Source organism: Olea europaea, unplaced genomic scaffold (genome assembly GCF_002742605.1).
Source record: "Olea europaea var. sylvestris unplaced genomic scaffold, O_europaea_v1 scaffold1668, whole genome shotgun sequence".
Taxonomy (NCBI): domain Eukaryota; kingdom Viridiplantae; phylum Streptophyta; class Magnoliopsida; order Lamiales; family Oleaceae; genus Olea; species Olea europaea.
Window position 1 is genome coordinate 69,021 of NW_019234350.1, and position 14,508 is coordinate 83,528.

A 14,508-nucleotide genomic window follows, 5' to 3' on the forward strand; every position below is an offset into this window, starting at 1 on the left:
AAATTTTACATTGCTATCATTCCTTCATTATATTCATCTTGTTTTCTTTCTTCTTCTTTAGAAGCATATCTATCTCCTAAGAATTATGTTATTAAGATTTTTTCAAATCTTTTTAATATCTCCTGAATATTTTGTTCATTTAAAATATTTCTATTATCTAACACTTCTGTTCTACCTGCTCCATACTTTATTCTTCCTTTAATAGTTTCTGGTAACTTTCTCCACCATTGAGAAACAATTCCTCTGAATGTATGTTCTATAAATTCAAAAGCTGTATATGTTTCCCATTTATTAAATTGTATTGCTAAATCTGTACTTTTCATCCATGTTTCAATAGCTTTATTTTTATCTACACAGTCTAGATTTAACCATACTCTTGTTGTGTGGATTGGTTCATTATAAGATTTCATTGGGTTTATTTCTTTTATGGATTGTTTTCTTATATTTCCAGCATATCTTTTCTGTGTTTTTCTATATTGATTAATATCAGCCTTATCAGGTATTGGGGTACCATAAGGATGATCATATTCTTCATCACTGCAGAATTCTACTTTTATATTTTGGCTTGATGATGAATTAGTATTCATCTTTATATTTTTCATTTTTTCAGTTAATTCTTCTAACTGTTTTTTATATTTTTCATACTCTTCACCTGTATATTCTAAAAATTTTTGTTCTATTTCTTCTACATCTGTAATCATATATTATTTTTCTTCATTTTTTCCCTTTTTCTTTTTGTGTTATCCTAAAATCTTGAGGTGGATTAATTATAATCATATCTTTTCCTTTAAAATTTTTATCTAAAAGAGCATTTCCTACTTGTAGATTATATTCTAAATTTTCTAATCTTTTGTGTATATCTTCAAAACTTTCATTTGTGGTGTTTTTAGGTAAATAGGGATAATTATGTTTTTTATGTTTTTCAACTTTTTTTAAAAATTCTTCAATTATACTTTCTTCATCTACTATGTTCATCATAATTTTTGGTTCGTAGCATGGCTCTGATACCATTTTTACGGAGTGTACAACGAAGAGGTTAAAAATTTTGAGCCAGTTAAATTCTTCATAAATATTTAAAATATCACAATAGAATTTATAAAATTCACTATCTTTTGTTAAAGTCTTTCCTTTAATAATTATGTTTAATTTTTCAATTCTTCTTCTCAGGTTAAGAATTAGCTTATGTATATTATTTTCTGTTTTGATTGTTCTATTATCTATAGAAATATTTTTATATTTTAATTTTGGATCTAAATATTCTGTAAAGAAACTCTTCAGATCTTCTTCTAAGTAATTTAATTCATTTTCTATTGCATTTTTTGGATCAATAAAATTTTGTATAATATTTGGATTTAAATTTATTAAAGATTGTTTATCTATATTTTTTTGGGGACCTAATTGAAAGTTTTTATACATTGTAGTAGCTTTAATTGCAATTTCTCAATGAGGGGGTATTTTTGGAAAGATTATTGTTAAAAGGCTATTTCTCAAATGATTATAGTTTTTGGTCTAATCTTACAAATCTCTCTTATATTTAGGCTATCTATAGGTATTTCCTCTAAAACCTCTGGGATTGGGAACACCAACGAAACGCGTGCCAAACCTCATTTGTGGGTGTTGTTTTATACGGTTGACCCCACAACCGGACCAGCCGGTTACTAGAGGCGGCAGTGTTTTTTTTTTTTAATTAAATTTTCAAAATTTTTCGTTATGATATTATTAGAAAATAAAATACAAATTCAAAATTTTAAAATCCAAAGCAAATAATGTTCAAACTAACTTTTTTTCTGCCCCGCCAACCCGTTGGGGCAAGGGCAAGGGCAAGGGGTTTATTTTGCCATTTCTACCGATTAGGGGCAAAATTGTCCAATCAAATTTTGCCAACCCGTGGCCACCCTCTGGGCTGACCACCTTATTCTCTAATCTTACGAGTTTTGGGGTGGGATGGTGGAGGGGAGATTAGAGGTGAGGGATGGACTTGTCTTTAATTTTTAAATATTTTTCAACTATCATTGAACTTTACAAACTTTTCAAATTATTATTGGACTTATTAAAATACGCATTTCATTGTCACTTGCATTTGACATTTCAAAGTTAAAGAACTTGATAAATTTAACGAAATATTGTCTCATCAATCATTTTATCTACCATGTTATCTAATTCATTAACTTTTAAAACGCCAATTGCTGGTATCTTGAAAGCGTATCATATCTATCCTGCTACATTCAATTTAGGAAGATCTCTAACTTCTTTGCAAATCAGACCAAAATGAACGCGGCTAAAAATGCCACAAGGCTTCACATCATTGATTTTGGTATTCTATATGGTTTTCAGTGGCTTGCTTTCTACGTCTCTCGTTTTGGCCTGGTGGTCTCCCCAAGCTTAGTATTACTGGGATTGATCTTCCATGTCCAGGGTTTCGACCATCAGAAAGGGTTGAAGAGACATGATGACACTTAGCTAGTTATGCTAAGACTTTTAACATTTCATTTTCGGTTCTATGCTATAGCTCAAAAGTGGAAAACTATCAAGATTGAGGATCTTATGGTCAACAAAGATGAGGTTGTGCTGGTGAGTTGCCTTTATAGGTTTAGGAATTTGCTTGATAAAATTGTAGTAGCAGATAGTCCAAGAAACATTGTTTTGAACCTTATCAAGAAAATTAGTCCAATTGTTTTTGTACTGGGAACGGTGCGTATTGTATGCAAACATCATACAGTCATTCATCCTATCCTGCCCTTTCAATCAATCTCTTTTAAATTGGAATTGTTGGACATTGATACTCTTTTTGTTTTTAAATTTATTTTCAACTACACATTTCATAGTATTCACAACTTTTATTAACTTTTCAACTACATATTTCACCAACTTTTAACAAAAATCTAATAAAAATCTAAATTTTATCCAAACCAAACATGGGCAAACCTTTTCAATCTCAAGAGCTAAACATTGATAACAAATACAATATACTGGATTACATTAGCATTAGTAAGGTAATGTTTGTCGTCTTGTGCAATGTCATCTAGTTCGTAGTACCAATCGTGTCTCAAATAGTATAGTCTTGATTGTATCAATTTGTCAAAATTTATAGCTCTGCACAGAACAGCCACATAAGAGCATTTTGATTTGAAAACTGGGACTGAAGCAACGATTACATGATTCTTCGACCTTCTATATTCGAAGCATTCCATGATTTCTAGCACGACATAGTATAAGACAGAACGAGGACAAAGCTAGATCGTCCAGTGCAAAGAAAACATCAGCAATGGCCAACTTAAAAATTAAAATTAATGGCATGTATGAGCTGTATTGCACATCTGGGGAAAGTCCAGATAAATATACATTTGCAAAACGAAATTTGTCATTGCCATTATATGCTAGTACATAACTTCATTTCCGGGGAAACCAAATCTTAGATTGTGTACCTGATTTGGTACTTCTTAAGCCACTCTTCACCCTTTTCGTAATAATCCATCTTACTAAATGTTTGCTGAGGGAATTGCATTGCAGCAGCATAAGCAGAAGCTCCACGCCATGCATCGAAAATCGGGTTCAACGCTTTGATAATTCTTATAGGTGTACCACTTGGTCTGATCATACGAATTCCAGCTTCCAAGCGCTCGCTCATGCCTGGAAAGAGACAGCTTCCCCCGGTGAGAAGAATTGAATTGGTTATTCTTTCCTCCGAGCATCGTCCCTTATCAAGCAACCCCTGTATTGAGTTGCCAGCCATCTCGTCCAACCCTAACTGCTCAACCCCAATCCAATTGGGATGAAACAGAATTTCAGGGCAACGAAATCTTTCTACGCCAAGTATAATCTGGAAATCTTCCTTGGTTAGAGGGCGAAAATGTGGTGCCTCTGCAGTAGAAGACCCTGATTCTGCCTTGAAAATAAATGTTGGATCGATTTCCTAGAGTAGTTCACATGTAAGATGTCTGTGCAGAGGAAATGATAACGAGAAGTAACAAATCGAAAACCCAGATATCAATTACTCACCCGTAGTCGAGAAGTAACACGGACCAGCTCTGCTTCGTCCAGATCTGGCTGGTCATCGTCGTCATCATCATCATTATCCCGGCTCATTAGCTTGTAAAGCTGCCAATCTTCATCTTTCATGCCAAAAGTATCCTCCCCCTTCCCTCTGTCAAATGCTGCAGTAGTCAAGAGGCGCATCCTCTCTCTCTGGGAAGAATTCAATCTCTCGCCGCGGCCAACACCTCCGGATGAATTATGATTTCCATTTGTCTTCAATCTCTTCCGCTGATCGACCTTCTCAGAAAGATCTCTGTGTTTCGAACGCAACTCATCCAAGTACTGCTCAGGGTTCTCTCTATGCTCAAGAAAGACACAAGGCAATAAAAAAAGGAGGGATAAATAGCAGTCAAGTATAAAATCATACTAGTAAAACGTGTGATTAGTGTAACAAGGTAAAAATATAGAAAGACCATCTATCTTCTTCGTTCACCTCACTTCTGAAGACAATTAAATAGTTACTCAAACGTCCAAAATTTTGAGTTCAGCAACATACCGTCTTTTTTCTTCTTCTAATTGCCTTTTTCTTTCTCTTTCTAATTCTTCTTCGATCTGTTTCTGTTTTCTCTGCTGCCGTGCTTCAGATGTGGATTTGATAAATAACTGCTTTCTCTTTTGCTTAAGCTGTGAAGGAGGGGAATTCAAGATCATGCACTATCAGTTCCAAAACCATCAAACTACGGTGAATTGAACAAGATTGCACTAAAAAGTTACAATGTCAAATTCCACAACCATGCTTTTCAAAATACAAATGCTATCACAAGAATCCAGCTAGAGAGAAAATGCAGAGTAGTTGTTCGGACCAAATGTTATCAGAAATTCAGAATGAAAGTGTTAGACCCGCAATACAGGTCACTTATCAGAGGCGCGAAGGCAAGGGCAAAAGAGGAAACACACACAGAGAATAAGCCACATGCACGGTTACATAATATGGTTGGGGTGAACAGTTTAGAAGCAGAACAACCTTTAAATAGGGGAGGGAAATGGACATCTGGGTATGCAGAATTTGGTAATCTGTTAGGAGAGGATTGGCTCTCTCGAATAGCCAAAAATTATCATTTATTTAGTTCCATTGTACACACTCTGCTTTTCCTTAGCAGAGTGTTGCTTTGTAATTCTCGTTTAGCAAAGAAGTTTATTATTTCTCTTGCATTATTTGAAGGTTCCTATCATTGGTATCAAAGCAAACCGATCCGATGGTGAACTTAACAGATAGGGTGGGAAATTTAGAAGAATCTCAGCAAAAATTTCAGGAGCAAATGGAAGGAATGCAAATGGGAATGGAGAAATTGCAGATAGAGATGCAGCGAGTACAGAATATTGAAAAAAATATGGCCATCATTTCTGAACAGTTCACCTTCATAAGGGCAAGGTGGGAGGAAGCTGAACGAGAGAAAAAAGGCAAGGGACAAGCAAGAGCGAAAGACTCAGAATACACTGGGCAATCTGAGGTATCTCCAGATGTGGGGATAAATGGCAGAGAAGGGAGTTTTACAACCGGTGGGGGCTGGAAAACAGAAATCAAGGGGAGGAGGTTGGAGATGCCGGTGTTCACGGGAAATAATCCGGAGGAATGGATTTTCAAGGCCGAACGATATTTCACTGTGAATCACTTAACGGAGCTGGAGAAATTGGAAACGGCGGGTTTGTGTTTTGAGGAAGGAGCATTGTCGTGGTATCAATGGGAACAGAAGCGGAGGGGTGTTCGTAGTTGGGAAACGCTCAAAGAACTCCTGCGAGCTCGCTTCAAATCGGCGCTGGAGGGGACCACAAAGGAACGATTCCTGGCCCTCCGACAAGAGGGTTCGGTGATGAATTACAGGCACTCATTCGAGACACTTGCAGCCCCGATCGGAGATATTTCAGAGGCTATACTGGAAGGCCACTTCATAAATGGGCTGAATCCGGAAATTAAGGCCGAAATTAGGATGTTACGGCCCAAAGGGCTTGAGCAGATTATGGAACTGGCCCAAAGGATTGAGGAGAAGAACAAGGCCTTACAGGCCTATGCTACTGGATCGGGCCCAATAAGAAGCAAATTAAATCCTAACCCAGCTGGGTACCTTCCGTCTTCTAGAAATCAGTCGGGCACTCTCCAGATTTCCAACCCAAAATTACCGGCGACCAGATTTACACCGGCGGCCAGCCCCGTGTTCAAGAAGCTCAGTGAAGCTGAATTGAATTTCAAGAAGGAAAGGGGGCTATGTTTCCGTTGTGACGAGAAGTATTCCATTGGGCACAAGTGCAAGAATCGAGAGTTGCAAGTAATGTTGGTGTACGATGATGAACGCCAGGAAGAGTACGAAAATAAAGAACCACCCAAGGAGGTAATAGAAGACGAGGGACTGACGACCGGCGAGATGGTGGAATTGTCCATGAATTCGGTGGTGGGTCTTACCCCACCACAGACCATGAAGCTGAAAGGAAAAATTGCCGGCGAGCTAGTAGTGGTGTTAATTGATTGTGGAGCTAGTCATAATTTCATAGCGACAGACTTGGTGCAGAAATTGCAGTTGCCGAGAACAGAGACGTTGAAGTATGGGGTGATCATGGGGACTGGGTTGGCAGTGCAAGGGGCAGGAATTTGTAAAGGAGTGCAATTATCCTTGCAGAATATAGAGGTAGTAGAGGACTTCCTTCCTTTGGAGTTGGGGAGTTCTGACGTGATTCTAGGAATGAAATGGCTTTCAACTCTAGGCCAAACGAAAATTGACTGGAAGGCACTCAGGATGAAATTTCAGGTAGGAGGAACCACAATGACCTTACAGGGAGACCCGAGCCTTAGCAAAACATTGATTACGTTGAAGGCTATGGTCAAAGCATTCAAAGGAGAGGGAGAAGGAGTGCTTCTGGAGTTAGGCAGCCTGGGAATTGACGGTAGGGAGTGGCAGGGAGGGATATCGAAGGAAATTAAGCAGGTCTTGGAGGAATTTGAGAAGTTGTTTGAAGAACCCGTGGGGTTGCCACCCCCACGAACCAGAGATCACGCGATTACTCTTCAACCAAGGACTGGCCCTGTCAGCGTAAGGCCCTATCGTTACCCGCATAATCAAAAAAACGAGATAGAGAAGTTAGTTCGCGAGATGTTAGCTGCTGGGATCATTAGGCCTAGCACAAGCCCGTTTTCTAGCCCGGTTCTACTGGTGAGAAAAAAAGATGGGGGATGGAGATTTTGTATAGATTACCGAGCAGTGAATAAGGTGACTGTACCGGATAAGTTTCCCATTCCCGTGATAGATGAACTATTGGATGAATTACATGGGGCCACGATTTTTTCTAAGTTGGATCTGAAGGCAGGTTACCATCAGATTCGAGTCAAACCGGAGGACATTCCGAAAACAGCGTTCAGAACACATGAAGGGCATTATGAGTTCATCGTCATGCCGTTTGGACTCACTAACGCCCCGGCCACATTCCAATCGCTCATGAATGAAGTATTCAAAGAGAAGCTGAGGCGCTTTGTGTTAGTGTTCTTTGACGACATTTTAGTGTTCAGTCGCAGTGAAGAAGAACACATTAGGCATCTGAGGAGTGTACTGCAGGTGCTATCCCAACACCAGCTACATGCCAACAGAAAAAAATGTAGTTTTGGGCAGGCAGAGGTGGAGTATCTCGGGCACATTATTTCCCGTCACGGGGTGGCGGTAGATAAGTCTAAAATTCAAGCCATGATAGACTGGCCAAGCCCCAGTTCATTACGGGAGTTGAGGGGATTTTTGGGGCTGACTGGGTATTACCGTCGTTTTGTTAAGGATTATGGCAAGTTGGCGTGGCCATTAACAGAACGATTGCGTAAAGACAATTTTTTCTGGGATGAGGAATCAGAACGAGCTTTTAATAGCTTGAAGGTAGCCATGACTACGGTGCCGGTACTTGCTCTTCCTGACTTTAGTAAGCCCTTCGTTATAGAGGCTGATGCTTTGGGGTTTGGTTTGGGGGCAGTACTTATGCAGGATCAGCACCCCATCGCATTTTTCAGTCATGCTCTTAACCCAAAGGGAAGGGTGAAATCAGCCTATGAGCGGGAATTGATGGCCATCGTTTTCGCAATCCAAAAGTGGAAACACTACTTGCTGGGTCAGAAGTTCTTAGTTCGAACCGATCAAAAAAGTTTGAAGTTTTTAATGGAGCAACGGGAAGTAAACCCGGAGTATCAGAAGTGGTTAGTTAAATTGATGGGGTATCAGTTTGAAATCCAATACCGTCCAGGAAGTGAGAACAGGGCTGCTGATGCATTGTCACGAGTAAGCTCTTCATCTGAATTAATGGCAATGTCAATTCCGGCGATGGTGCAACTGGAATTAATAGCTGAAGAGGTAAGGGCAGACCCACAATTGCAAGGGGTCATCCAGGACATCACCAGAGATGCCCTCAGCCGACCTGATTATGCAATGGTGAATGGTCAATTACTATTTAAAGGAAGGGTGGTGCTACCCAAAAGGTCGACAATAATTCCCATACTGCTACAAGAGGGACATGATGGCAAGTTAGGGGGCCACTCTGGGTGGTTGAAGACTTACAAATGGATAGCAGCAAGTGTATACTGGGAGGGAATGAAATCAGACATAAGTAAATATGTTAGACAGTGTACGGTTTGTTAGCAAAACAAATACAGTGCTCTCTCACCGGCGGGCCTTCTACAACCACTATTCCAAATCAGGTTTGGGAAGATATTGCCATGGATTTCATCGAGGGGTTACCGAAGTCGGGGAATATGGACACCATTTTGGTGGTGGTTGATAGACTGAGTAAATATGGGCACTTTATTGGGCTCAAACACCCTTTTACGGCTGCTAGTGTGGCGAGAATTTTCATCAAGGAAGTGGTACGACTCCATGGAGTACCGCATTCTATCGTTTCGGATCGAGATAAAATTTTTGTGAGTCATTTTTGGAAGAGTTATTCAGGTTGCAAGGAACCAAGCTTAGCTGAAGTACAGCGTACCATCCCCAGTCCGATGGACAGACAGAGGTACTGAACCGCACATTAGAAACTTATCTTCAATGTTTCGCTTCATCTCAACCTAAATCTTGGTTCAGTTGGCTACCCTAGGCAGAATTATGGTACAACACGTCCTTTCATACAGCCACCAAAGCTACTCCCTTCCAAATCGTATATGGGAGGGAACCCCCAGCCTTGGTGAGGATTGAAAGAGGGTGCACGGCAGTTTCAGTAGTAGAACAACAGTTGAGGGAACGTGATCGAATACTAGATGAGTTAAAGGCACAACTACTCCGAGCTCAAGCTAAAATGAAAGGCATAGTCGACGCTAAACGCAGGGATATCCAGTTCGAGGTTGGGGACTTGGTATACTTGAAGATCAGACCCTATCGCCGGAAGACTTTGGCTGCCAGGAATAATGAAAAATTGGCTCCAAGATTCTATGGTCCATTTGTAGTGGAAAAGAGGATTGGACCAGTGGCGTATAAGCTGTCCTTACCCCCCACCTGTAGCATTCACCCGGTTTTTCATGTTTCACAGTTGCGCAAGGCAGTGGGGGCAACACATGCTGTGGATGAAGTGCCTAATCAACTGAATGAGGAATTAGAAATGTTGGTGGAACCGGAAGCAGTGCTGGGGGTGCGACCTGGGTCAGGTCACAACATTAGAGGACTGGATGTGTTGATTCAATGGAAGGGGCTGCCACCGCTGGAAGCGACGTGGGAATCGTATGATCTGCTGAAACAGCAATTTCCTTCCTTTCACCTTGAGGACAAGGTGAGTCTCGTTGGGGGGAGTAATGTTAGACCCGCAATACAGGTCACTTATCAGAGGCGCGAGGGCAAGGGCAAAAGAGGAAACACACACAGAGAATAAGCCACATGCACGGTTACATAATATGGTTGGGGTGAACAGTCTAGAAGCAGAACAACCTTTAAATAGGGGAGGGAAATGGACATCTGGGTATGCAGAATTTGGTAATCTGATAGGAGAGGATTGGCTCTCTCGAATAGCCAAAAATTATCATTTATTTAGTTCCATTGTACACACTCTGCTTTTCTTCAGCAGAGTGTTGCTTTGTAATTCTCGTTTAGCAAAGAAGTTTATTATTTCTCTTGCATTATTTGAAGGTTCCTATCAGAAAGTAAGTTTGAATTGAAACTATAAGCATGCAGAATAAATTTAAAACAGCACAAACTTGAAGCAAATTTAAGATAGAGGAACCTATTGGCAACCACATAATAAGTACCTGCTCGGGTGTGAGATCCTCATCTGGTACATTAATTAGGTTGTATTTTTCAGCAGCAGAAGGATCTGTCTTCTCAACACTTTCAACAGATTCACCCTTTGCTTTTCGTAAAGATTGTGTCGCCTTCGAAATGGCAGATTCTACTTCCAATTTCGTGGTATATCTAGTCTTTGCAAGGATTGACAGAACATCGTCCTCTTCAACATGCTTGAGCCTCTGTAGAAGGATCTCCAAATCTCGCATTTCATTTTCAAGATCATTTATTCTATTGAACCTCTTAGCTTCAGCCATTTCCCGAAGTCTTTGACCTTGCTTCTCTTTAAAAGCTGCCTTTCTAGCAATTTCTTCTTCAGATGGGGCAGTCTCATCAGTGAAGGAGGGAGTCCAAGGAAGTTGCCAACACCTGGTCTTTTCCTCAGCTTCCTTACCCCCTTTCTGTCAAAATTCTTGATATGTTAATTTTGACAGGAAAACATAGAGGCCGGAGGTCGGGCAAAGAGGTGTTCACCTGAAACACTTGAACTTCTGTCTCATAATCTGTTGCAATATAACAGTGTTCCATCTTCAAGTCTTCCACCTTCTCCCACGTAAGCTTAGATCTAATTCAACATTTAAATGCAAGTCAGATTGCAACAGAAAAATTTACATTTCCGAATATGAAACAGAGATTATCAATTCTTACATGTGATGCGGGTATTTAAGTGAAAGAAGCTGCTTCAAATAATCAGTAATATGATATCCACCAACATTAGTACGGTTGCATGCTTCGTACACAGGTTCTCCATTGATAAACTGAAATTGGACAAAATAAAAATGATCCCCTTCACTCTCAAAAACTGTTGAAAACTCAAAAAAAGAAATTGCATGAGCGAGTAGTTATTAAACATTGAGCAAGATAAAACTTGGTATACGAAAATTTAATGGTAACCTTGTCTGATTGATTTTAGTATGTATGTATTTTTCTGTGAGAATCAATACACAATCATATGTCAATCAGGACAGACCAAAAAACCCAAAACATTAACAACGACAAACAATATTTCTGCAATAGCATGTATAAATTCACATGTATTTCTGCTTCAGAATTCTCTATAAATATTCTCTTTATGACAATCAATACACAATCATATTTTGTCAATCAGGACAGACCAAAAAACCCAAACCATTAACAATGACAAACAATATTTCTGCAATTCCATGTGTAAATTCAAATGTATTTCTGCTTCAGAATTCTCGATAAATATTTGATGTATAATTATAAAGATTAGGAGTAAATGTTCTTCACGAGCTTATTTGCAACAGCCAAAGCTATAGAGGTGATATAAAATAGGGAGAGTGAACCTCAGCAATAGGGAACCCAAGATTCACAAGAAATAATATATAAAAGCAGTGTGCTTAATGCTTTGACAGACAATCAAAAATCAAAAGATATCATGTCCTTGTTCCAATATTTTAAGGCGGTTGTTGGGAACTCCATTCGAAGGTTCAGAATAAACACTTGGTTCATTAATTTAACGTTTCATGGAGGTTAGAACGCAATTATTGTTTCAATTATGTCAGAGCACATTTGCTATCGTAAACATTCTTCACGTTAGCCTTTTTGTACCGAACTTCAGTTGCATCCATTAATTTACGTCATGATAAGTTTTATCAGTAAAATCAGTAATCTATAACATACCGGGATAACATGCATTGTATTAAAGCCAGAGCAGATCACTAGACCATTGTTATTACAAATTCCAAGTTGCTGATTGTACTTGTAGCTAAATGCAGCGTCTACACCAAATGCTGCAATGACAAGGAAAACAGAAAAGTCAATCCAGCAGCAAAGCATGTGTGTGTAAACCCAGGAAAGTGGAAAATGGAAAAGGTCCACATTCATAGCATAATGATAAGCATGCATAAATATAATAATAAAACACAATTTCCTTCCGGCTATTATTTTTATTTTTATATTTTGTGTGTGAGAGAGAGAGAGAGTTAAGAACTGCTAGTACCTACTGAAGGAACTCCATATGACTCAAAAAGGAGTTCTGCCATTTTACTACGAGACTGAACTGGGTTGCAAGCACATTCAGTAATCAAGACAGGATGGTCAATCTGTTCTGCCATCAAAGTGGTAAAGAGAGACTTAGGCTACAAAAATGAGCTGAAAATTTGCAAATCACGAAGTTAATTTATTTCATGAAAAAATTCAATGATGCACAGCATATCAAATTTCAAAGTAGCCCATAAGAATAAGTGAATCTAAGTACAACAAAAACCAAACTTTTAATTTTTCTGCCAACACATTGGAAAAAAGATTGCCTTGTTCCCCCAGCAGCACCTTTACTCATGTTAATATGGCAAAACTTGGAGGATGGAGAATCCGGAATTGTCTAATTCAGTTGTAACTAGCAAATTTTGTTTCACTACTTTGTTTTTTAACATATAGGATTTTCTGATATGATATTACTTACTGGTATCAAAATTTCTAATTTTAGAATGCACTGTTTGCGCCTCAAATTTTAGAATGTTGCCTGGACTGTAAGTAGTTGGGTCTCAACATCTTTTTCAAGTAATAGAAACTATGTTTAACTTAGTGAAAATTAATTTCAGGGAGGATTAGGGAAATTCTCTTGGTTGCAGCTTTCTTTATAAATTTGGGAAAAGCATGAAAAAAGGGGCCCATTCTTGTCAAAAGCACTTCTCTTGAGTTATTTTTTTGTCCGACCCAAAGCGGGTATGGATATACATAGAGGGTCTTCACAAGAAAATGATATTCCGTATGATAGATTTCACTAAAGTTCATGCCAAAACCCTCTTGATCTTATCTCATTCGGCAGGAACGGGCACAAAGAAGTCAATTGAAACAGGTGGACTCACCGAGACCCTTTCAAGGTAACCTTGGTCTGCTTCTTCATTGAACAAAGTGAGATTATACCATTTTACTGTATAATAAATCTAAGAATCATTGGTAACATGAATCACAATATATCAAAAGTAAGACCCAAAAAGACCAGCACATATACCAAAGCCTCCACATTTGGGAATCATACAAACGAAACAAGGACATACAATAAATATTGCAGTAAATCTAGCTCTTAAAAAGGCTACCAAATATAGAAAAACTGAAAGTTTGCTTTTCACTCATCAGGTCAGCTATTGAAAAATTACCTCAAGAGTGATGGACCAATATGCTGAGCCCCCCTCCCCCCCCCCCCAAAAAAAAAAATAAATCTTCATCCCTGTTCAAAAAGAAACTAAAATAAATAAATGGAAGTACAATTTTACCCGAGATTGATCTGCACCCAGTCGATCAAAGCCAAAGTCAAGAATCTAGTCGTGCAGAAAAGAGAAGAAAGGTCAGAACCTAAAATAGCACAATAGCATTCAACATATAAAATATTCCACTAAAAGCTTCCAGAGCTTTCAATCAACAATCTGTTTAAAAAAAATTACATCATAATTCTAAATGACATGGTTCCCCACACATGGTGCAAGATATAATTTTCCCCTCATAAAAACATAAAAGAGATTAATATTTCGAGATGGCTTATGATGAGTTTTTTTCCTTTTGAAAACATTACGCGTGCATCACTTTACATTTAATCAGAGAGATTAAGCAATTAGGCAACTCAATCATAAATAGTGTTAAGAAATATGTATAAAATATAAAGCAACTGAATCTCACGCACAGACATCAGCGGATATAAAAACTAAATTTTGAGAGAGATTCAACCTGAGGAAAGAACAAATCCAGCGCCAATGGATGTAGAATAGTGGAAGAAATCACATACAAAATAGAAATAAGTGAAAAAGAATCCAAAAAGATAAGCAAAATTAGAGAGAAATCTCAATGTTACTGAATAATGCAGTTATTATCCAAAGAGTTTGCCAATATTAGTCCATGATGTAAAAATCCGACCGACAACGCAAAGTTACTATCCACAGCAACATTGTATTCAAATTATAAGTAATTTCAGAACCTGGAACAAAATGGCCATAGATGATAATCTATCCACAACTACCAATAAAAATAATACCTTCTAGCAACTTTAGGCAATCCAAAAACAAAGTCTATGTTATGATCGTGTGAAAGGTATGTAGAACGACAAGTGGGTGATTAGAAACTATTATTTGTTTCATAGACTTTAACTGATATGAATGACACACGAGATAATATGAATAATATCTTCTCAATGAAGCCCAATAAAATCTATCTTTCATTAGGGCCATAAGTCTTATTCTGACCAAAATATTTAGCTAGACCCCAGCAATAACTCTAATATAGTAGGAACTCT

At 38.5% G+C, this 14,508-nt stretch overlaps 1 protein-coding gene across 2 annotated transcripts in view; it reads right to left on the bottom strand.

Annotated features, from left to right (window-relative positions):
- Positions 1 to 3,094: 3,094 nt before the first annotated feature.
- LOC111377546 (actin-related protein 5) overlaps positions 3,095 to 14,508 on the bottom strand; it is a 14,412-nt gene continuing 2,998 nt past the window's right edge. Inside the window, exons 4-12 of one of the 2 annotated variants that reach the window (XM_023000676.1) lie at positions 13,499 to 13,543; positions 12,223 to 12,325; positions 11,904 to 12,013; positions 10,908 to 11,017; positions 10,734 to 10,824; positions 10,226 to 10,660; positions 4,532 to 4,659; positions 4,000 to 4,333; positions 3,095 to 3,913 (exon numbers count right to left, since the gene is read on the bottom strand). In XM_023000676.1, the coding sequence (XP_022856444.1) occupies positions 3,413 to 3,913; positions 4,000 to 4,333; positions 4,532 to 4,659; positions 10,226 to 10,660; positions 10,734 to 10,824; positions 10,908 to 11,017; positions 11,904 to 12,013; positions 12,223 to 12,325; positions 13,499 to 13,543 (1,857 nt within the window). In that variant the 3' untranslated portion in view covers positions 3,095 to 3,412. Of the gene's footprint in view, positions 3,914 to 3,999; positions 4,334 to 4,531; positions 4,660 to 10,225; positions 10,661 to 10,733; positions 10,825 to 10,907; positions 11,018 to 11,903; positions 12,014 to 12,222; positions 12,331 to 13,498; positions 13,550 to 14,508 lie in introns of those variants that run through there. The other variant, XM_023000677.1, reaches the window with a different exon arrangement.